This window comes from Parus major, chromosome 20 (genome assembly GCF_001522545.3).
Source record: "Parus major isolate Abel chromosome 20, Parus_major1.1, whole genome shotgun sequence".
NCBI lineage: Eukaryota > Metazoa > Chordata > Aves > Passeriformes > Paridae > Parus > Parus major.
This window is the reverse complement of record NC_031788.1, coordinates 7147468-7168900: the sequence shown is the minus strand read 5'-3', so window position 1 is coordinate 7168900 and position 21433 is coordinate 7147468. Positions and strand designations below refer to the sequence as shown.

General features: G+C 49.4%; 1 protein-coding gene across 1 annotated transcript in view; it reads right to left on the bottom strand.

Moving 5' to 3' along the window:
• The window catches only part of NOL4L (nucleolar protein 4 like), a 58700-nt gene that overhangs the window by 22885 nt on the left and 14382 nt on the right, over positions 1-21433 (bottom strand). Inside the window, exons 2-4 of the mRNA XM_015647816.3 lie at positions 18153-18308; positions 14465-14576; positions 9786-9895 (exon numbers count right to left, since the gene is read on the bottom strand). Coding sequence (XP_015503302.1) covers positions 9786-9895; positions 14465-14576; positions 18153-18308 — 378 coding nt within the window. The remainder of the gene's footprint in view (positions 1-9785; positions 9896-14464; positions 14577-18152; positions 18309-21433) is intronic.

The following is a 21433-nucleotide window of genomic DNA, read 5'->3' as shown; positions in this document are numbered from 1 at the left end:
GGCGGGGGGTGCGGAGCCGCGCCTGGAAGAGCACATTGTGGAGGGCCGGGAGGGCCCTTCCCCGGGAGGAGACAATGTCCAGGGCCGGGCGCCTGCTGGAGAGCGCGAGAATGCGCGGCCGGGGCACGGTACGGATCGGTTCGGATCGGCTGGGAGGGCCGATACCCTCCCGGGCATCCTCCGCTCCGCACGGCCCGGGGGGCTGCAGGCGATCCGGGGACCCTCCTCTCGGGCACGGCACCGGGGTCTGCCGCCCGTCACGGCCCGGGCCGGGGACCCTCTGCCCACCCGGCTCGGTGCGGCCCCGGGAGCTCCGTCCCTGGGTCCGCCCGTGCGCGGCTGCAAGTGCGGGGCCCCTGCAGCGAGCCCCGGGCGCCGTGGGTCCCGCAGCCCCTTCCCCGCGCGGTGGGTGCCGCGGTGCCGAATCCTTTTGTTCCCGATGATTCTCCCTCACTCCGCGGGAGCAGGAGGACCCCGCGCTTCCAGCAGCACCATCACCCACCGCCGCAGCCTCTGAACGCTGGAGCAGGGCTGTTGGGAAATCACCGGCTTACCCAGCACAGCTCTGGGCAGGGCACCGGCTGCCACATCCCCGGGAGGATGGGGATTCTGCACCCCAGCCCTGGCAGGGCAGCGCTGGGGGTCCCGGCAGCCCCCAGGGTGGTACCTGCTCTCAGGCTGGGATCCGAGGGCAGTGGGTCAATGACTTCTGTCTTAGTTTGGGATCACCGTGATGGGATGGTGATCCCCACCACAGTGATGGGCACCAGCATTGTAACAACCCCCTCCCCATCCCACTTCACGTTTCACTATTTAATGGTTACAAAGGAAATGATTTATGAAATAAACCAAGTGTAGCAGTTCAGTGTGGAGCCTGCAATAGGCTGGTACCAGAAATGGTGCCAGAGCCAGCATGGGAACTGCCAGGTTTGGGTTTATGGCTTGTTAGTGCGGATGTCCAATTATGATGTTATCTGTTCCAGCATTAACCACCTCACTGCCAGGAAAGTGGCAAGGGAAGAGGGTGTCTCAGGAAGATCTGAGGCCAGAGGTGAAAATGGGCATCACTCAGTACTACATTTCCATCTCCTCCAGGCTGCTCGTGGAGCCAGAGGCTGAAAGGCAAGAGTGGGAGCCCTGAGGGTCTTCTGCAGGAAGTGGATGGCTGGGAGGGCAGCGGGCTGTGAGCCCCCAGCCACAGGGCCTTCTCTGCACTCCCTTCCAGCTCCATGGCTGCTGCTCCTCCCTGAAGCTAAAATAAAATCCTGACCATTTAAGGTGAACAGGAGCCTTGCAGAGAACCTCAGCGGAGCGGGCTTTAACCCCTTCCCATTGCTGGGCTTTGTTTACTCCTTGCACTTCCTTTGGCTTCAAGCTAGACCGGCTTAAAGCCATTTGGAAGAGCACATCCCCTGGGACTGAAGTGCCTGCCCCTCTGTTTGTTGAGCTTGCAGAGGACACAAACTGGCCAGGATGTGAGTTTGAAGCACAGTCACTATTCCATGCTGCCTCACCATGTGGACACTCTTATTTTATACTAAGTGCCTTTGTGTGGGTTAGCTTAATCCACTTTGGAAATGGATTAACCTAAATTTCACATCGGCAAACTTAGTGTGGAACAGCCGGGTCCACACAGGGAGTGAGGGAGGAAGAGTCATTCAGCAAGAGTTGCTGGGCAGGAGCTGTTCCCCGCGCAGGAGAGGGGTCCTGACCCCAAGGGGGGTCACCACTGTTACAAGTGGGGTCATGAGCCCGACAGAAATGCAATTGTTTGTGCCAGCGCGCGGGGTCACGAGGCTGGCAGAAGTGGGGCTCACCAGCGGAAGAGGGGCTGCCTCCAGAAACAGCCAGGGAAGCTCTGGGAAAAAGCACACCAAGAGCCTTTCTAGCGGGTATTTTTCGGATTCAAATTGTCTAGGGGGAAATAACTGGCAATTAGATATAGAATTGGTAATAATAATTTTATCGAGTTGTCAGTAACAGGGGTAAGTGCCTTATGAGATTACACATTAAAAAAACGCACACCATAACAAACCAGTGCTGCTGTTACTATATCACATATATAATATACATCAAATCTATTATTTATAAGTCGCTTCCTTCCCTCTCTCTTCACAATGTGTTCATTACCTCTGGTACCTGCCTGCCCCCTCACATGGACACAGATCTGCCCATGCAAAGAGCCTGGGGCTCCCTGTCTGACTGTGTTGGTCCAGCAGGGTCCTGCAGGATGCCACCAGAGCAAAGCTGCAGGTCCTGGGAAGAGCCATGTCCCAGCTGTGACAGCACCCACACCACAGAGCCTGCCTGAGCACCAGGCAGTGATGCTTCCAAGGGCATCGCTAACGATGACCTGACCTCATCTATTGTCACTTCCTAAAGCAAGGCTCCACAAGAATACCAGGACTGCTGTCAAACCCAGGAATACACGACATTTAAGGCGCTGCAGGAGCTTAATTGAATGGTTGTGGTGCTGTGGATTGTGGGCACGGGGATCTAGTGGTGGGAGCAAGGACTGCAGGCTCTGGCCATCACGCCAGAGGAGTCACTGACTCATGGACGACCTTGTGCGAGTCACTTGATGTTCTTGTGCCTCTGAAAAGTAGGTTAAATAACAAACGGGACCTCCTGCATTGGGTCCTCCGTGACCATCAAACCTTGCTGAGGAATAAGCAGTGAAATGCAATTCTCTCAGGGGCGAGGCCAGGAAGGAAACGGGCAGGAGGGACTGGAGGAAGGCATGGCATGAGGGGCAGACACAGCTTTTATCCACACTATCATCCAGAACAGAGTCAGGGGAAAAAAAGGAGGGTAAAGATTTGGGAAACTTCATAATAGATCAGGTTCTTCATGGACAGAGGGCTGTATTCCCACTTCATCCTGAGAAGTAGCAGTAGTTAGCATCTGGCATGGGCATGAATAAAAGGGGCTTTTTCTCTCAGGAGCCAAGACCAAGAGAAGGAAAGGAAATACAGCTCCATACTTCACAGGGTACCCCAGTCACTGCCAAATACAGGAGCAGGAAAGGAGTTGTTTCTGTGGATAGAATTTTCTTCTTCTGGAGTACAGGGAATGGGTGTTTGAAGAGATAGGTCCATAACAGTCAAATATCCCCTAACATTCCTTTCCACTGCCCAAATCCACAGCCCCAGTAGTTATGTCTGCGCTGCTCTATACAGTGAGGACAACCCCAAAGCTTATCTCTTGGCTCCCCAAATCAGAATGGAGTAACCATAAACAGAACCCCCACTAAAACCATTTTTGGCCACTCTCAAGCATTCCACACGATTCAGAATCCATCCTTGTGAGTAAAACTGACTCCTCAGCTCCTTCTGTGCACACACAACTCCTGCTGTGAGTCTGAGGGGCGTGTGCAAGCAGACAAGGTGCAAACCTGCCCGCGCAGGTTGAACAGCAGCGGAAACAAAAGCAAGCACACAATTCAAGGTTAAAAAGCTGAACCACACAGCTTCATCTTCTGTAATAACGGAAATCATTAATAACAGTTTGCGCTCTCAAAGTAGTTGCCATCCAAGCTCTTGAAGAGCTTTATTAGTGAGCAAGACCTCAGAAGTCTCTCTAAGGTATTATCCCCTTTTTAAAGGGAGAAGGCAATTAAGAAACAGCCATTTGTGTGACTTGATCAAAGTCAGTGTACAGCACGTCAGCACCTGAGCTTTGAGATGATGCAGAACAGCCCACCATGCACAGCTTTCCACAGGAACAGGACAGATCCAACTGGATCCATGAGACTACTCCACAGATGTTGCAATAGTGATTTTTCATCTCTCTGAGGTTGACATCTTTACTTTTTTTTTTCCCCTGGAAATATTTCCCAGCCCCACTTTACAGGCCCTGAATCAAAACTTTTTTTCCAGTTCTACTGAGAACAGCTGCCTCTGATGCTGGTTAACACACAAAGGATTGGACAGCAGCTCTCCTTACCAAACAGGGAATGTAACTTGGAAGAAATGAGGAATTAAAGAGAGGTAGTGTGGCTTCTGGCCCTGCTTATTCAGTATTCCAAGACACAAGCTCATGCAGCTCAGATGTAGCAGGCTTCTGAGACCAGATAACAGGCACCAGGATAGGTGTGTGTGGTGGAGAGTGATCAGTCCCAATTTCCCATGGGTGGATCTGCATGACAACCACAGCTCCACCAAGAGCCAGACAAACTTCTAAACATCCCCCAGCTACTTCTCCAGGACCTTAGTTGAGCTGCACAACACCATAGGGAAGTGAAGAGAGAGTGGGGAAGAGACAGAACAGATTGGAGCTGTCACATGCAGCAACTAAATACACCTGAGTACTTCGGGGGGATGAATTGTCCCCAGCACCAGTAGAAACAGGCAATGCCACTTCTTTTCTTATAGAAAATAGCATGATTAGCCCCAAAACAGCAAAGAGTCAGAGCCTTGGCATCACTTCTCACTGGAAGACAAGAATTACAGTGGCAGGACCGACCCCAGCCAGCCCATGTTGGTCTCACACTGTTTGCTCGCAGCACACGTCATACTGAACAAACAGAGCTCACCTGGAACACTGGGAAAAGTACTGACAGATCCACACAGCAGGAAATAAAAGCTCCCGAGTTATTACTAGCTGGGAATGCCAGAGTTAATTCCCGGTAACAAAAATGAGTTGCCTTTCACTGAAAGCAACCCATTCACACCAGGGTGAAACCAGGCTAAATGGATCGGTCATCTGACCTCCTGCATCTCATGGATGTTAGGCAAAGGATGAAAGTTTTGCTAAAGCATCTTTGCCAGTAAAGAACCCTGGTGTGACAGCTGGACCTGGCTTTTCCTGGACTAAGTGTGTCGTTAAGAACAGATCCGAAGTTTTCCAGGCAAAGCCGGCTCCCGGCGGCAGCAGCTCTGTCCCCACTAGAGGGCTGTGCAGCAGAGCAGCGAGATCTGTTTCTGACTCGGTGTGTCCCTGTGCCTACGGCCACCGCTCCCTTCTCTGCCTAAGGGTGCGTTTAGGGAACTTCTCTCGTGCTCAAAAAAGACTTAAAAATTGGCAGCAGGAAACAAAAATCTTCCCAAGCTAAGACGAAGCCTCCTGATAAGAGCTATCTGGAGCTCAAGTCAAGTTGATCTAGAGGTATTTATTCCCGGAGATGTTTAACACCCTCTTTAATGGACTGGGAAGTACCTTATCATCCTCATGTGATGCAAACGCATCATCCCACTTCCTTTCAAGTACTGCCTGCTTCTGCCTTCCTCACCTCTGTGAACACACACAGCGTTTCTCCAGGATGCCTTCACGAAACACTCAGCTAAATCCAAATCCCAGGGCTTGCCCAGCAGCTGCCAGCTCTGCCAAATTTGCTCCTGATCTCTGAACTATGTGGAATGAGATGTCTGCAATTTTCACTACTGAATTTACAGACTGAAAATAAAAACCCAGTGTGCCCTCTGTGGCTGCAGGCTCCCCTCCCTGCCTTCTGCACCCCCAGGACTGGATGGGATGCTTCCAAAGCAGAAGGAAGCGAGTGAGCTGCCAGGGGAAAATGCATCTCAGCTCCTCTTAGAGCCTCTGAGACACTGAAGTGAGCAAGCACAGTAATGGGTAGACCAGGGAAAAAGGAGGAGGAATTCACACTGCAAACCAACCCCTGGTCATGAGGCTCTGCGAGCTCTCACATCCTGCAGAGGCTTGATCCTCACCAGCACCAAACAAGACCAACTCCATGTACATCGGTGGGATTTAAGCCCCTGCACCCCCCTTCTAGGATTATCCAGCTGTCTGAGCTAAAACATTGCTTGAAATAGTGCTCTGAAAACCACCTCTCATCCACGCACCATCGCACACTCCAGGCTCACAGGGAAATTACTGGATGGATGGGATGTGTGATGGTGCAGGACAAGGCTCTGTCCCTCTCAAACACTTACAAGTCAGTGCAGCAAAGCCATAGCAACAAGAAAAACACTCTTCTTATTTCCCATCCAAGAGCAGCTCCTGCCATTCACTGATTGCGTGACCTTCTGCCAGCAGCCACTGAAGCAATCTTTGAAAACATTTCTGTATCATTTAAACCTGGTTACTCGGCCCTGGACTGTTTCTGCCAAGGTAGCAGCAACAACTCCAGAGCAGAGAGAGAGAGCCTGGCATTTCAGTGCTGGGATTTGTCCTCTGAAAATCTGTCTATTCCTCCCATCACCAGTGGAAACCCTGCCCAACAGCGGCATAAAAAATAAATCCAAGGCTGATGTTCAGTAACACAGAAAAGATTGTCTGAAAAATGACTGCAATAAAATAACCAATCATTTAAAAATGCTAATATTTAGCATTTGAAAATGAGGTGGAAGGATCATTATAGATAAATATCAAATATCTTCTATTCATTCCTTTTTGCTGCTAGATTGGGAAGGTCAGCAGTTCAGGGATGCTTTAATGCCTTGGTAGATACCATGAAATGGGGCTAATTCCGCTCTCTGGAAAGAGTAAGGGGCCTGATTTTTCACACATGTGAGAACTGGTAAAAAAATGGGGATAAAGGATGATTCCACCCCAGAAGAACCTGCATGTCCTACTGAACTCAGTATAAACAACATAAGTCTCTGCTGTTTTCCACTGTCCCAGAACAGATGTTCTGACTCCAAAAAATATATAGATATATATTCTGTGGGATATATTAATTAATTTTGTGAGGAACCACGTAAAGAGCTTTTCTTCTGACAGTTTTTTGTCCCTAAGCAGGGATAAAATGCTTTCTTTAAGGTTCTTCTGGCTGTGCTTCCTTCTGGAGACACTGGTTCCCTAATACTGATGTGCTTAGCAGCACTAATAGATTATACTTACACACACTTTTTTTTTTTTTTCCTGAATAATGAAGTTAAAAGGCCACTTTGGCATAAATTCACTCATTGTTACCCTGAATGAAGCGAGTTTCTCCTGGTGCTGCTGCATACAAATAATTGCTTTTGGCCAAAGCCAAGGGAAACACGAGTCCATTGCTTAATTTATTTCTATTAACACCATCAAATGTTAGTGAGAGGAAGGCAGCAAAGTGGCACAATGGCAGTGCTCAGCAAGAGCAGCCTGGATATGCTGGTAGATAAAACCCTTGCAGGGGATATCTGCATAGTGCAAATTTTAATTATTTTTCCTGCCTGTTTTGCATTTGCATAAAAGTCAGAATTAGTTCTGCTGTCTTTAGAGGGCTCTTTCAGTTGGCAAACACTTGGAACTCCAAAGGCTTCAATACCTGAACTGTGCAATCCTAACCCTAACCCTGGGGAAGGGAGAGCAGCAGCCTGTGTCACACAGCCTGTGTTCCACGGACTGCCAGGATCCTCCAGGAAAAAAGGATGGCACTCTTTTCTTTGCAGTGCAAAGTATGAATAATAAAATTAGCAGGGGAATGCCTGTGGAGGGAACTGACCCCTGTTATTGGCATTATTACACACATTTTCTTCATGTAGCCTCAGCATTAGCAGCTCCAGGTCCAGCCACAGCTACTTGAGTGTGGCACTTTTCATTCAAGTTGCACCAGGGGAGGTTTAGATTGGATATTAGGAAAAATTTCTTCACCAAAGGGGTCATCCAGCCCTGGAACAGGCTGCCCACCATCCATGGAGGGATTTAAGCCATGTCAATGTGGCACTCCTAAATAATTCTACTGATTCCCCAGAGAAAGCTGGGAAATGTCCCATGTCAGAAGGGACTGCACTCAAATCCTGCTGGATTCTCCCCGATAGATCCAACCATCTGAATCCTCTTCAGACTTTTGTCATGATGGAAAATTTCAATGCTTCAGAAGTCTGAGCAATAGGACTGATCTTTTTTTTTTACTTTGCTCTCAGGAATCAGTTTCAGTAGCACAGTGAACAGCAAATTTTACTTCTTCCAAACAGGTTTTTCCCTTGGCTGCTATGGCTTGAAAAGCTTCGAAAGCTGCGCTGCAGTGTAATGACAGGAGCACAGGAGAAGGAAAACTTTAGAGGCAGAGAATAACATCAAACCATTTGATTTATGATCTAAACCAACAACTGCTGGTTGCCTCAGCTGGTCCCTTTTTGTTCCCACATGACATACGCTTCTATTCCAATCCCTGCAAGCTTCAGGAGTATTCATGTTAGCAGCACGTTATATCGATCTAGTGACAGTTCCAGTGCAAACTGCTGCACCAAAATTCAGGCTATAAACTCTAAATTACCAACCAAAGTTCTCAAAACAAGCATCCCTAAGTAGGCAGCTCAAAAACTCAAGATCCACTACTGAAGCCTCCCAACTTCTGGATGGTGTGCTATCCTGAGAGTAAGATCAAACTGCAAGGCCAGTTTGCCACCTGTATAAATTTGGTACAGGAGTTTAATGAAGCCTTGCAGCACACGTTTCCTTCAAGCATCTTCAGAGCCAAGAGGAACTGCTTGAAAATGTATAAATGGTGACAAGTCAAACTACTCAGTCCTCTGTATGCAGCAAACTTAACTTGAAACAACCACATCAAATGCTGAAAAGCACAGGCAGCTTTCATGGTCCCTGAGTCCCTGACCTAGGTGAAGAACAAGATTGCAGGGTCTGCTACACCAACGCCACTCTGCCAGGAGCTGCACCAAAACCCAGCAAACTACACAACTCAAAGGTGGCTGGAACATGTTGAAGTGGTCCCAAAGTATCAATCAATCAGGTGGCACAAAGGAACACATCCATCCACTCCACGTCCACAGCCCCATTCAGCCCAATCCAGTTCAGCCCAGCTGCCCCCCAAATTGCCATCATGAGCACAAAACCCGGCACATCAGCCTTTCACCTTTCAAAACCTGAAACCAATCCTGAAACTCACTCAGGTGTCAAACAAATGCAAAGGAAAAAACTCTGAGACACAGAAGTGCTTCCCACCAGATGCCATTTTGTCCTCCAGCAAGAAGGTTTCACAACAGAAGTGATGGAGGAGCTCGGTATCCCTCCAGCAAACCCACACTTGGCATTTTACACCCTGCCAGTGATGCTCTAACCCACATCCCTTTTAGAAGCTGCTGGATAAAAACCCCCACCGGGTGCTCAGGCTCCCAGCAATGTTTTCCACTACAGCACCATGCAAACGCTGTCACATCTTGCCACTGGCAGCAATGTGTGAAATCAGGTTCAGGTTTCAGTGTGCTGGAAAGAAAATCCAGCACTGGCTTCCAGTGCAGATTGTGGGGAGCAAGTAAAACATACTTTTCTTTTTATAGACTGTTTCCATGGTGCACAGAGGTTCCCATAGCTAATTCTGCAGCTGCAGAACTTCAGAAAATTGCACAGCCTGGGTATAATCCTGTGGCAGGGTGCCCTATACATCCCCAAATTAAAATCCAGAGGCTTAACGCTGTCACCAAACAACAGAGCTGAGTCCCAGTTTGAGGTGGGAGCAGAGCGGCTGCAGCTGAACCCCTTCAAGTTGCTGAGTAGTTTAAGAGAGCCCTGGAGCAACCAAAACTAGGTCTGGGCTTCAGACCCCATCTGCTAAAGCTCCCAGACATCAGTGGGAGATAAACAAATTACTATTTGCCATATTTATTTTTAAACAATTTCTTAGAAGAACCGTATGTCTAAAGAACAAGCAGACTGTTACAAACAGTAACTTAATCAACCCCATCTCTGCTTCTCTCCACTGGCACAACTCTGAAGCAGCCCCTGAGGCAGGAGAACCAGGATGCACTGCCTCCCAGGATTGCTGTGCTTGGTCAGAGCATGACCAGCTTGGACAAAGCAGCCATTCCCAAAACCATCCTCCCAGAATCAATGTGCCCGCTCAGCTCCTCGGCACAGGCAGATCCCGGCGCGTCACTCACCTGCTCCTGTGAATTCATCACCCGCAGCTTCATCTGCTTCAGGTAAGTCGAGGTGAGGGGCATGTTGTAGTCAATGATCCCAGAAACCAAGGAGGAAGGTGGCTCGCTCTCTGAAGAACAGAGGAAAAGTGTTACTTAGATGAGGGACCTGCAGGTATGTTCTTGTAATTGTTACTATGGGGTTTCAGGAGAACTTCAAATCCCTGGCAAGAGCCACCACCTGCTGAGAGAAGGTTCCTCTAAGAACTTGACCCCACCAAGAACATAATTACAGAACAGATGTTGTCTTGGGGAAAAAAAAAAAAAAAAGCATTGCTGTCACCTGTGGAAAAAGAAGCTACACATAATGTATAATTTTTCAGTGTCCCTCAAACTTGAGGAAGAAACCAAGTCTTGCTGAAGCCTCAGAAGTGCTTCCATGCACATGGGATTTATGCAGGGAGTGATGAACAAGAATCTATTTGCAGCTTGCTTCAGCATTGCAAAGTCTTGCCAATTTTGCTGGGATTCCCTCAGGTAGGAGTTAACATTAAGGCAACGTATTAAGTATCTCTATCTGGTGATGAAGATTATTTTTAACATCCTCATTAAAACACAAACTTAATTTTAGAGATCTTTAATTTAAATTGTTCCTGTTGATTCCTCTGGCTGTATCACACTGAGCTCTAGAGATGGCTCCAAGTTTGGATGCTCCTGCAAATTGCTCTGTCTGGCCAGGCCCCACAAAGCAAATTCTCAGTGATTTCTCTGAATTCTCAAAGATTTTTCTGCTCTGCCAACACCACTGTGGGTCCTGCAGGACACAGAACATGAAGGCTGCTGGAATGATCTGTTCTAACACTGAATTTGCAGGCTCATGCAGTGGGTTTGTCCAGAAGGAAAGCTGCCATTGTTCACAGGGATGGCTGATGGCTACAAGCAAGATTTTTTTTTTGCTTTCAGCACAGGCAACTGCAAATTTGGAGAATTAATCCAGCCCTCCAGCACATGTTGAAGAGATGTGTGGTACCCACTGGACAGGGAGCTTAAGCAGCAACAAGGGAAGAAGGATTCCCAGGAGCTGAAGGTGAACTTATGGTGGGAGGTTTCCATTCCTGTTTCTGAATCTCCCTGGCTGGCTTGCATTTTCTGGGGTCACTGGTTTCACAGGCATGTGTGACAGAGCCCCTTGAAAAAGAGCCTTCACAAAATGTTTTACAGCACCTCAGAAAAGCCATCAACCCAATCCTAATGGGCCTGCTTCTCAGAAATGCTGAGTGTCAAAAAATCCTGTTGAAACTCAGCAGACCTGAAGATGCTCCACACCTCTGGAAACACCACATCCATCATGTCTGATTAAGAAATTACCTGACCTCAGAACCGCCTGTAATTGACTTAAACATCACAAAGGTCTTTGCAAATCTTCTCTATCAAGACATTGACTGGGTCCATGGAAATACAATGCTTTTTATCTCACGTTCATCTAGTCCATTCCCGGGTAGATGGAGCCTTCCTGCCTGTGGGTGCAGGGAAGGGTGGCTAGTGCTGCTCAAGCCATCAACTTGCCCAAATATGAAGGTCCAAAGCTTTTAGGAACCTTGTAAACTGATTCCTCCATCTTTTCTCATGGCTTTTTGTCAGCAGTCTCTGTCACACTTTGACCTACAGATTAGGAGCACTTCTATGTCTCTATACATTAAAAATCCAAAATAAACTATTATTCTACTGCGCATGGATGCTGTGCTGTGATGAAAAAATGCTAAAATCCCAGTACAAGGGGAGCTTTTCACAGGAACAAAACCTGCCACCTTCTCCAGCTGGCTGAGTCCCTAAGAGTTTAGGAAAGCTTTTGCTAAGAGTAACACAGATTGAGCTGCTCTCTCCTGAAGCTCAGGCATGGATGAGGTGAGTATTTCAGATCTCTGAGGATTATGAATTGCTGTCCTGCCATTCCCCACTCCCCTGCTCATCGATGCAGAGATGAATGAAGCTGAACAGGAGCGGCTCAGCAACTTCAGATAGGGACTAAGAGGGAGATAAGTGATCTTTTAGTGCTTAGATTCTGGCTGAAACCATCCTGATGTAAATTTGGAACAATCCCATTAGAGGCCACAAATTTACTGTGAATTTGTGCAACTGAACATAAGGGTAACTGAATATAAGGGTTTGAACCTAAGAAACCAAACCCTTTTTTTTTTTTTCCCCCTTTTTCTAAGTTATCTGGAAAAGAAAGAAAACCTTTGTTTTAAAAGGCCTGGAGGGGCTCCACGGGAACAATCCTCACATCCTATGTCACAAGAGGAAGCTCCTGGAATCCTTTAGCTCATTTTTCAGTTATCTCTATCACATGCCCCACATGTTGGACACACAGATGGAACAGGCAGAAATGGTTTTGATCCTAGTTCCACATTTTATCACTCCACCAGAATTACTTCTAATTTAATAACACCGTAAAGAGATCCCAGTGAAGTCCAGTGACGTTCAAACTTTCCCACAAGCAACACAATTTGCTTTTATGATGTGGGTGCCCTGCAGGGTTTGATGTCAGATATGTTTAATTAGGGATTTTTGTGATCGCAAATTAAATGTGTTCAGATTTGTTTCACAGACAAGACAAATAGAAAGATATGGGAATTACTCAAATTTTGTCATCTCACTGAGTTAAACTTTACCTGTCTGTGCTTCTATGTACATATGCATGTGCATACACCTCAGTAATTCTTCTATGACCCCAGTGGTTTTTTTTAGGTGATTTGCTCCTGATAAATTCCTGAATATGTGTTAGTGAAATCAAACACCCTTCCCCAGTAAAAGTAACCTTATCTAATCTACTCAATGCATTTTCACATGTACTTAGTCACTATTTAGGTGCTATTCAGGCAGAGAAGCACTTCTGTCCTTTCATTCCTGGAGGGTAAGATTTTTTACCTGTGGGATCCTTTGTATTCCTGATTGATTTATTTTTAAAAGAACTGCTAAGGGGAGAAGCTTTATGAAAATAACCAATAATTGCTATTAAGCTATGAATTTGTTCAGGACAGATGGATGTCAGCTCTGATCATGGTTCCCACAGCTAGAAGCACACTCCCAGGGATATCCACAACCAGGTATTCCCTGAACTGCTTCTGAACAGGGTGGGTGTGTGTTGCTGGGAGAGACACAGGAGATGCAGGATGGTGGGTGGGTGGAAGCCCCTGAAGGAACACCAAGTTGGATGGCCTTTGAGCAACCTGATCTAATGGAAGATGTCCCTGCTCTTGGCAAGGGGCTGGAATGAGATGGACTTCAAGGTTCCTTCCAAACCCAACCAGTCTGTGATTCTGTGAAGGAACAACAACCCTTTTCATTAGATACCTCCTGACACAAGATCCCAAACTCTGGACCTGGCAGCTCAGCTACTGCCAGGCATTTAGGAAGGTGTCTTGGTGTGGGTGAAGCCAACAAGTGACATCCCTGTTGGCCTGACTCATCCCATCACCCTTCCTGTCCATGAGCTGGCTGCTGCAGCCGCAGTGCCGGAACGGAACGTCACCCGTGAGGGATGCAGAGCAATCAGTGTGAAGGTCAGCTTTGCTCCCAGCAAGGCCAAAGGCCAAAACTTTTCTTGATGTAATTGGAAAGAGGGATCAGGCCCTTAGCTGGCAGAGTGGGAAGTGTTGTGGTAATGGAGCTTCAACTAATAGAATGCACATGGAGTTATTTGGGAGAGTTTTTTTAAAAAATGTAACAAGTACAAAGCATTTCAGTCACTACCTTTGGATAGATGGCACATAATCCACTTACACAAAACCTCTGGGACGTCCTTAGCTCTGCTCCCAGCAGTAAACAGTTGGCAATCAGTATTTAATACTAGAAATTCTCTATTGTTTGGCCTTTTGTTTCTTAAATTCTGCTTCCCTTCTTGATAAGAGCTGCCAAGTGAGCCACTTTGCCTTGCTACTTTTGAAACAGACCAACTCCATGCAGTTTGCTTAGTTTTTTCTTAAAGAAGCAATTTTAATGGCTGAAACCAATATTACTTTGATGCTTTGCACTTGATCATGAAAAGAAGTTTGTAATTCAGAAAAAAACCACATAAACATTTAACCAGCTACAGTGGAAGACAACCTGTTCCCATCTTCTTCCCAATCCTGCTTTCTCTTAGACCTAAGGAGATGCAAATTGGACCTGTCCACAAAAGAACTGTAATGAGTCAACCACCTCACTGGCCACACTGTTTGTGTACACAGCCACAGTGTAACTGTGATTGCCAAAACACTTGCCTTTATCTAACTCAGGATCACGTGCTTATCGATTAATTAGTGTAAATTGCTTCTTTATCAGAAACTTCAGCTATTCAGACATATTCTGTGTCTTTCAATACAAAATTACCAGTTCCAGGAAAAAACTTTAGGTTATATTTTTTAGAAATTCAAGTTTCCACCCACACAGGATCATGGGTGCAGCCATATCTGTGGTATTTTTGACCTGTATTTTGGGCAGCACTGGGGAAGCTCGGAAAGAATGCCAGGCTGTTTCTGCTCCCTAAGCTGTAAGAAGCAGGTTTATGCAATTCCTTCAGCTTGGCTATAAAATGAAAAATAGCCCAGGTTAGGAAAACCCTTAGTTTAGGATGTATCTCCTGGGCAGGGCAGTATCTGGCAGCTGTTGGTGGCACTGTGCTGGTGCAAAATGCAATGTCAGCTCTGCTGGCACTTTACCTTTGGGCTCCAGGCCGTTGGAGTTGAAATGCATCCTCTTCTGGCACTCAGTGCAACTCATCAGGAATCTGGTCACAGCCTCTCTCGGGAGGAAAGCATAGGTCTCTGCAATCTGGGGGAACAACAGAGAGCTGTATGTCTTGGGAGAGGGAGAATGGGGCAGAGAGCACAGGGACCATGTGCATAACTCTTAGCCACACCTGGTCCCCTCCAGCCCTAAATCCCTCCCTCCAGAGCAGCTGTTGGTGATGGAACACTTCAGGAGTGTAACTGGTGTGCCAGTGAGGCACCAAGACACAAATGAACAGACCTTTGTATCCCTCAGTACCCATTACCTTCCCAGAAACTCATTCCCATTCCCCCTTGGAGTCTGGGAAGAGCAAAGCTATGAACGTGTAAGAATCAAATGTTAAAGTAAGGCCTCGTCAGCTCTGTTTGCATTGTTAATTACCATCACACCAGTAACCTGAAGAATCCATTAATCTTTTGTAAGGGCAGGTCACTTTTTCCCACAATGACAATCAATTACTGTTAATAATACTTTGCACTTCTGTGACATACTTTATCTAGGGAATTGAAAACAGTTTTCCAAACAGTAATGAATTAAGTCTCCTGAACCTTTGTGGGATATGTATTTTACAGATGAGGAAAAGCTAAGGATAAATATTTAAAACTTGGATGCTTGAAGTTAAACAATAGATCCACAGACCTAAGCACCTACAGAAGGTGTCTGGCAATCCCAGAGTCCTATTATTGCAATTAATTCCTGCCAGCAGTAATTTTACAGTATTTCTAAAGATCAAGACTAGGTTATTTGGAGAAGGAATGAGTCAATTTTAATGCAGACTTCTTTAAGGCCATAAAAGACCATCAAATCTTGGAGTCTGACCTGTGTAGCACAAGTCATGAAACTTCACCCAGGTTCTCCAGCAGCCCAGTGGCCTGTGGTTTGCCTAAAACATCATCCAGGAAGACATCTGGTCTTAATTGTAAGGCATTAAAAGGTGGAGAGCCCACCTCTTACTTTGGGCTGGTTCCTATGGTTAATCTCCCATCCTGTTTGGTCTAAGTGACTTGTCCGAGCACGGCAGCTCCCAAACCAGGGGCCATGACCCCCACAGGGGTCACAGCACTTACAAGTGGGGTCATAAAGCAGACAGAAATTCAATTGTTTGTGCCAGTCCTCGGGGCTGCGAGCCCGGCAGAAGTGGGGCTCAGGATGGGAAGTGGGGCTGCAATCAGACACCTCGTGGGTGAGGGCTGGTGATGGGGCTGAGCTGGGAAAATGGCCCAGGATGTCCTGATCCCCCTCCTCTGGCCAGTGGGCGTCATCCTCCTATCTTATATAGTTAACAAATAATACCTAAATTCTAAAAGTCCACATTAAATACAAAAATACCTAAATTCCATGCATTTTTCTGCCCTGAGGGGGTGCTGTTCTAGAAGCAGAGCAGCGGGGCAGGGGCAGAGGCTTTGCTGGATCATGGCTAAGGCAGCGCCGTGCCCGGCTCTGCGGTGGGAGGGAGCCACATCCATCTCCACTGCGCGGCAGCAGAGCCCGGGCTTTCACACACACAGAATGCCAGATGGGTGGAAAGTTCAGGGGATCTTGTCCCAGCGCTCAAATGGAGGCTGCAGTGCCTGGTCCTCATGGGATTCTCCTCCTATTTAGCTGCAGCCCCAGCGAGCTCTGTTGTGGCAAAGCGGATGCCAGCTCAGTCTTCGCCTCTGTGTGATATTTATCGATGCACAAGCACAAGGGATTCCTGCAGAAACGCTGAAATGAGGGGCCTGGAAATTGCTGGTGGCAGCCGTGGTGCGGTGTTGCAGGCAGGGAACTGTCCCTGAGTGCTGCCTGCCGGGCTCAGCCGTCTCCCTGCCTCTTTTGCTCCAGCAAGCCCACAGTCTCTGCTGCAAATGTTCAGCTAATTTTAGTGATACAGTTGTTATTTCTCAGCTGATTTGATGCTCTGCAGAGCAGACAGCTTCCTTGATGAGTTATCTCCCATCCAAACTCCCTTTCTGATTGCCTCCCTCCGGAGGTCATGGACAAGGGCAAACTCTCCAGTGTCTCTAATCAGAAGTGGTGGGGAAAGGGAGCAGGGAGAAGGAAGCAGGGGATCCACAGCCTCCCAACTGGCCACTCAGCAGAGTCCCTTTGTGCACCCGTGTCAGGCATGGCGTGTGCTCTGCACCATTTCACCTTCCAGCTCACAAAGGCGCTCCGGGGAGCAAGGGCAGGAGTGAGGGCAGGAGCGAGGCTGGGCAGCCCAGCCAGCAGCGTCCTGCCAGGTCAGGAGGGGATACACGCTGCTAATGTGATGATCTCAGCTCAAGAGGGAGATGAGGGGTGGAGCGTGAAGCTCTCTGACTGCTGTGAGCAGGCCTGGGAAAACAGACGGATCCAGCCTGCTCCCCTGGGGCTGTGCAGGGCACAGATTAGTCCTCCAGAGAGATGAATTGAAGGAATTAGGGAAGGGTCGGTGTGGTCTGCTGGGGAAATGAGCATAAAGTTTTTGAATTGTGGTCATGCTGGTGGGGCTGCCCTCCCTGGACCATAGAAAGGTCACTTGCCCCCAGCCAGGGAGGGTCAGTGTGTGCCTCAGCCCCCAGCCTCATGCTCAGCCGCAGGAGCAGGGCAGGGAGTGATGCCATGAGCTCTGTGTGCAGAGCCCTGCTCCCTGGGGACTCCCACCACATGTGGGAGGCTGCAGGGCACTGGGCTGCCTCACCAGCACCGCCAGCACCACAGCGTGGATGGAGCATGGACATAGGCAGGCAGGACAGACTCCAACCCTGTACTGACCCTGGCAGCACACTGAGCTGGGCAGAACCTCAGGCATCTTCACTGAGACAAGGGCAGCTTGCAAAGACCGCTCTGAGACATGGTATACACCAGAGAGATGAGCTGCCAGCGAGCTACTCCTGTCTCTAAGTGACCTGGTCCTTAGGGCTGTGGGGTTCAAGGGAGCAGCTTGGTTTTGGACAGTAAATTCAGCTCTTCCTGTAAAAGGAGAGCCTAAATGTTTGCATTGAAGGGCTGTGCAGAGTCAGGAGAAACAACAAGCTCCCTAGAGAAGCACACTTCAAGCTAAATTATTCCTGACCTAACTAGAGTGGTGTTTCAGGATGGATAGAGCTGGTTCTTGGCATCCATAGAACCAAGACAAGACTTAGCTTGGTGCCTGCCTCCATTTTGTAACTGAGGAAACCCAGGATGGGCTGGAGAGGAGGGGAAGGCCACAGCCATGCCCCAATCCCCCTTTCTGGCTGCTCCTGACCTTCAAGGCCCGCATGAGACATTTCCCTCTGGCTGAAGGAGACAGGGAGGCAGATGACCCAGAGCATGCAAGGGACTGGATAAACATTCTCTGGTCCATCACTAATACTGAGGATTTCTCTTCCTTTACCCTTCAGACATGCACAGTGTCTTTGTATGATTCCCTCGCTCTCTCCTCTCCCAGCAGCCGCGCTGTGCTGCTGCTGCAGCCCGGATTCCTGTCCCCGAGCACAGCTGCTCTGCCTTTAAACCCCTCCTTCCTCACGCCTCCCCGCACAGGCACACTGGGCTCTGCCTCGCCTCTGCCTCCCGCCAGTGGCTCTGCTTCTACCTGCCCTGTCATCCCCGTTCCCCAGGGACTGTCCCTCCTGCAGCCCCTCCCTGCCCGGGGCACGGGGGGACTCTCACCGCTCGGTAGGTTTTCTTCTGCCCGGCATGTTTGGGTGCTTTGCCCGGCTCCGACGAGCTTTCCACATGCATCGAGTAGATGATGTCAAAGAAATCTTCCACCACAGCCACGCGTTTCAGAGAGATGCCCTCGGGCTCCGACAGTCCATCTGCCCCCTACAACAGTGCAGGCAAGTTGAGTTAGTGTCAGCAGTGGGTGACAGGGGTGACGAGATCGGCCCGGGGCTAATGTGGTTGGAGGGGGCAGAGTGGCAGTGCTCCCGCCTCGGGCTGCCTTGGGCACGGGGGATGTGGGGGATAAATTAAACATCGCTTCAGGGAGGATCCTGCTGTAGCCAGGGCAGTGGCGGCTGCTGCTGTTGTGCTGCTAAAGCTGGCAATGAAATTGGGCCAGGAATAAAAACAAGGGAAGAGTCCAGAGTGGAGTCACAACTGATCAAGAAATTCAATTTCCATAATGTGGGATGGTTTTGCTAGGCGGGGAACAGGCAGGGGAAGCTCTTGGGACCGGCACATGGTGCTAAACCATCCTGGGAAGCCCTGAGATGTAAGGTACTCTCGCTGGCTGCAGTCCCCATGGACATGGATCAGCCAGCAGGACAAGGTTTCACTGTGATGCCAGGATGCAGCCCCTAAAGGAAGGAGCCAGCATCCCCTCCTTCCCTGCACTGACCTTTCCAAGGCTCCCTCCCTCTCACAGACGCAGAGCAGCTGAGCGCTGGCAGCAGCAGCACAGCTCTTTGTGTGTTCGGATGTGCTGGAGAGCAGGAGGCAGTAATTCTGCCACACGACAGTGGTGACAGACTGATGGGAGTGGGAAGTGTGGGGAGCAGTGCTCCTCCGAGCTGACTGGCACCAACGGTGTCAGCTCACACTGGCACGGTATGCCGTGGGAAGGGGAGGCAGCCTCTGGGACCCGGCAGCTGCTATCAGCACTCGGCACAAAGCACCGGAGCAGGAAGGGCTAGTGGGAGGTGGTCAGTGGCTACTGTAATGGCAGGGGGGACTGAGAAAGGGCCAGGCTTTGGGAGGTCACTTAGCTTGCTCCTTGAAAATAGACAAAAAAAAATAAAATATAATACATATATGTACATATATGTATATATATCACGTCCCTTTAAGGGCTGCTTTCCAAAAGGAATGCATGGATGTTGTCCAGTGGGTACCCACCAGGCTGCTAAGCAGCAACCTTCACATCTAAGTGACCTGCAAACTATCTTTTTCAGGTGCATTCACACGTCCCTGAGGGCAGGCAGAGGCAAGGGGCTGTGGGCAGGGTCTGGCAGGGGTCTGCATGCAAAGGGAACAGCCAGTCTCCTAACCTGCATTTGTGTTGCCCTTGATTGGGCTCTGTGTATCTTCCACAGTCTATAGATTGAATAAATGCTGTTCTTTAAGCCACCAGTGAAGGGCCTCTCAAAAATCAATCACTTAGTGGGCCCACCTTCTGCTAAAGCTACCCAACATCTCAGAGGAGCAGTCATTTAATGTACAGTGCTGCCTATTAGAGTTGGCTCCTCACCCCAATTTCGGAACAGAGACTGCCTGTCCTGGGCACAGGCTGCAGCGGGACGGTCGCTGAGCTCACCCGGGACACGGGCATGAGGATTTTCCAACACAAACCACCTCTGCCCTCCCCGGGGAGCCCCAAGCTGGGTCTGAAGGTGGCTGTAACAAAGAGAATATTGAGAGCGAACACAAGGGGCAGGGTGGCAGGGCTGCGTGGTGGGGGTCGGGAAACTTCGCCCCAGGGAGTGTCTTTGAGGAATATAGATCTAATTTCTTCTGTCACCGTTCAGAGAGTTTCAGTTTAATCGAGGGCATGGGTATTCCCCTGCCAAGGAGGAGCGGGCATTAGGAGGCTTCCTACTGACCAATAATCCTCAGAGCAGGGTTGAAATGAGGATAATTACAGAAACAGGACAAAGGAAAATGCAGCAGGGAAAAAGCACAGTCAGATCTAACAAGCAGAGCCCTCAAAATTAAGGCTGTAACCAACCCTGTATGCAAATCACTGTTTCCAACCAGCTAATATCCTCCTCCTTGCACGGCCAGCAGGTCGGTGTTTCCTCCCCGGTTTCAGAAGGAATGCAGTGAAGGTAACCTCAGGGTCTGGGCATTGCTACAGCCTCCCTGCACACCCAGCAGCGCTCTCCTCTCCACCCCGGCTGGATGCCGGATGCCGGAGCTGCCTCCTCAGCATCCCACTCCCTGCAGCGATCCTCCCCTGACTCCTTGCGTCTCTCCATCCCCTCCTCAGCCTTGTGACTGCTCTCCCCGTGATGATTATTTAGCTTTGGGAAGCAGGTGAGATGCAAGCAGTATCAAAGCCACTGGGTATAAGAAGCTGTATCAAGTCAGTGCCTCCAGGATTAGGGAGGTTTATATCTGGCAATATACCCAAATGTTGACCTAGGATTTAAGAGGACACGTGTGCTGTAGAGTACCTCTCCGAGGGGCCCACGCCCCTCGGGTTCCTCCTTCCACACCCAGCATTGCTCACCAGTATTCAAGGCATGAGTCAGAGCCCATAATATCTCATAAAGGCTTAAAACCCTTCAGGTTTAAATAGCAATAAAAAATCATTTGGGAAGCAGAATGGGAAGAGGGGATGCTTTTACCCTGTCCTGGTGTTGGGGCTTTATTAGAAGTCACCTGCCCCTGCAAGGAGTAAAAGATTTCAGGAGCAAAGCTCAGTTCTGACAGAGGTGCTTGGAAGTGGGTGGCATTTCAGGTGCTGAGGAATCCCTCTGCCACCTCCCATCCATCCTCCTTTCTCCTATATTTGCTCAGCACCGGTTTGTCTCTCCCCCATCCCAGTCTCTCCTTGTCTCTGTGTACTGTGCTCCACAGTTCTCACCCTCCCTTTCCTCTCACCCTCCCCACCTTCCCAGAGCTGTGAGCTCCTCTCAGCTCCTCTCCTCCATCAGGTCTTTTGCCTCCCCAGTGTCCTTTGTCTTCCCCATCTCCTCTAGTTCCACATCTCTGAGCACTCGTACCCCCGGGACCCTCTGCCCCAGGACCATTCTCCTGGGCCTCGCTGCCGCCGCATCTCCTCTGTCCCTGCTCCATCCCTCCGACCCCGGCCGCCTCCAGCACCCGCGAATCAGTGCCGGGAGGCGCCTCTGCGGGCCGAGGTCCCCTCCCGTGCCCGGCCCCGGGCGGCGACAGCCATTTCAGGCAGCGCTGTCCCGGCTGCGGCACGGGCCGGGCAGCGCTTCCCAGGGCCGGGGACCGGCCATGGCGCTGCCAGCGCCGAGCCCCGGCACCTTTGTTCTCGG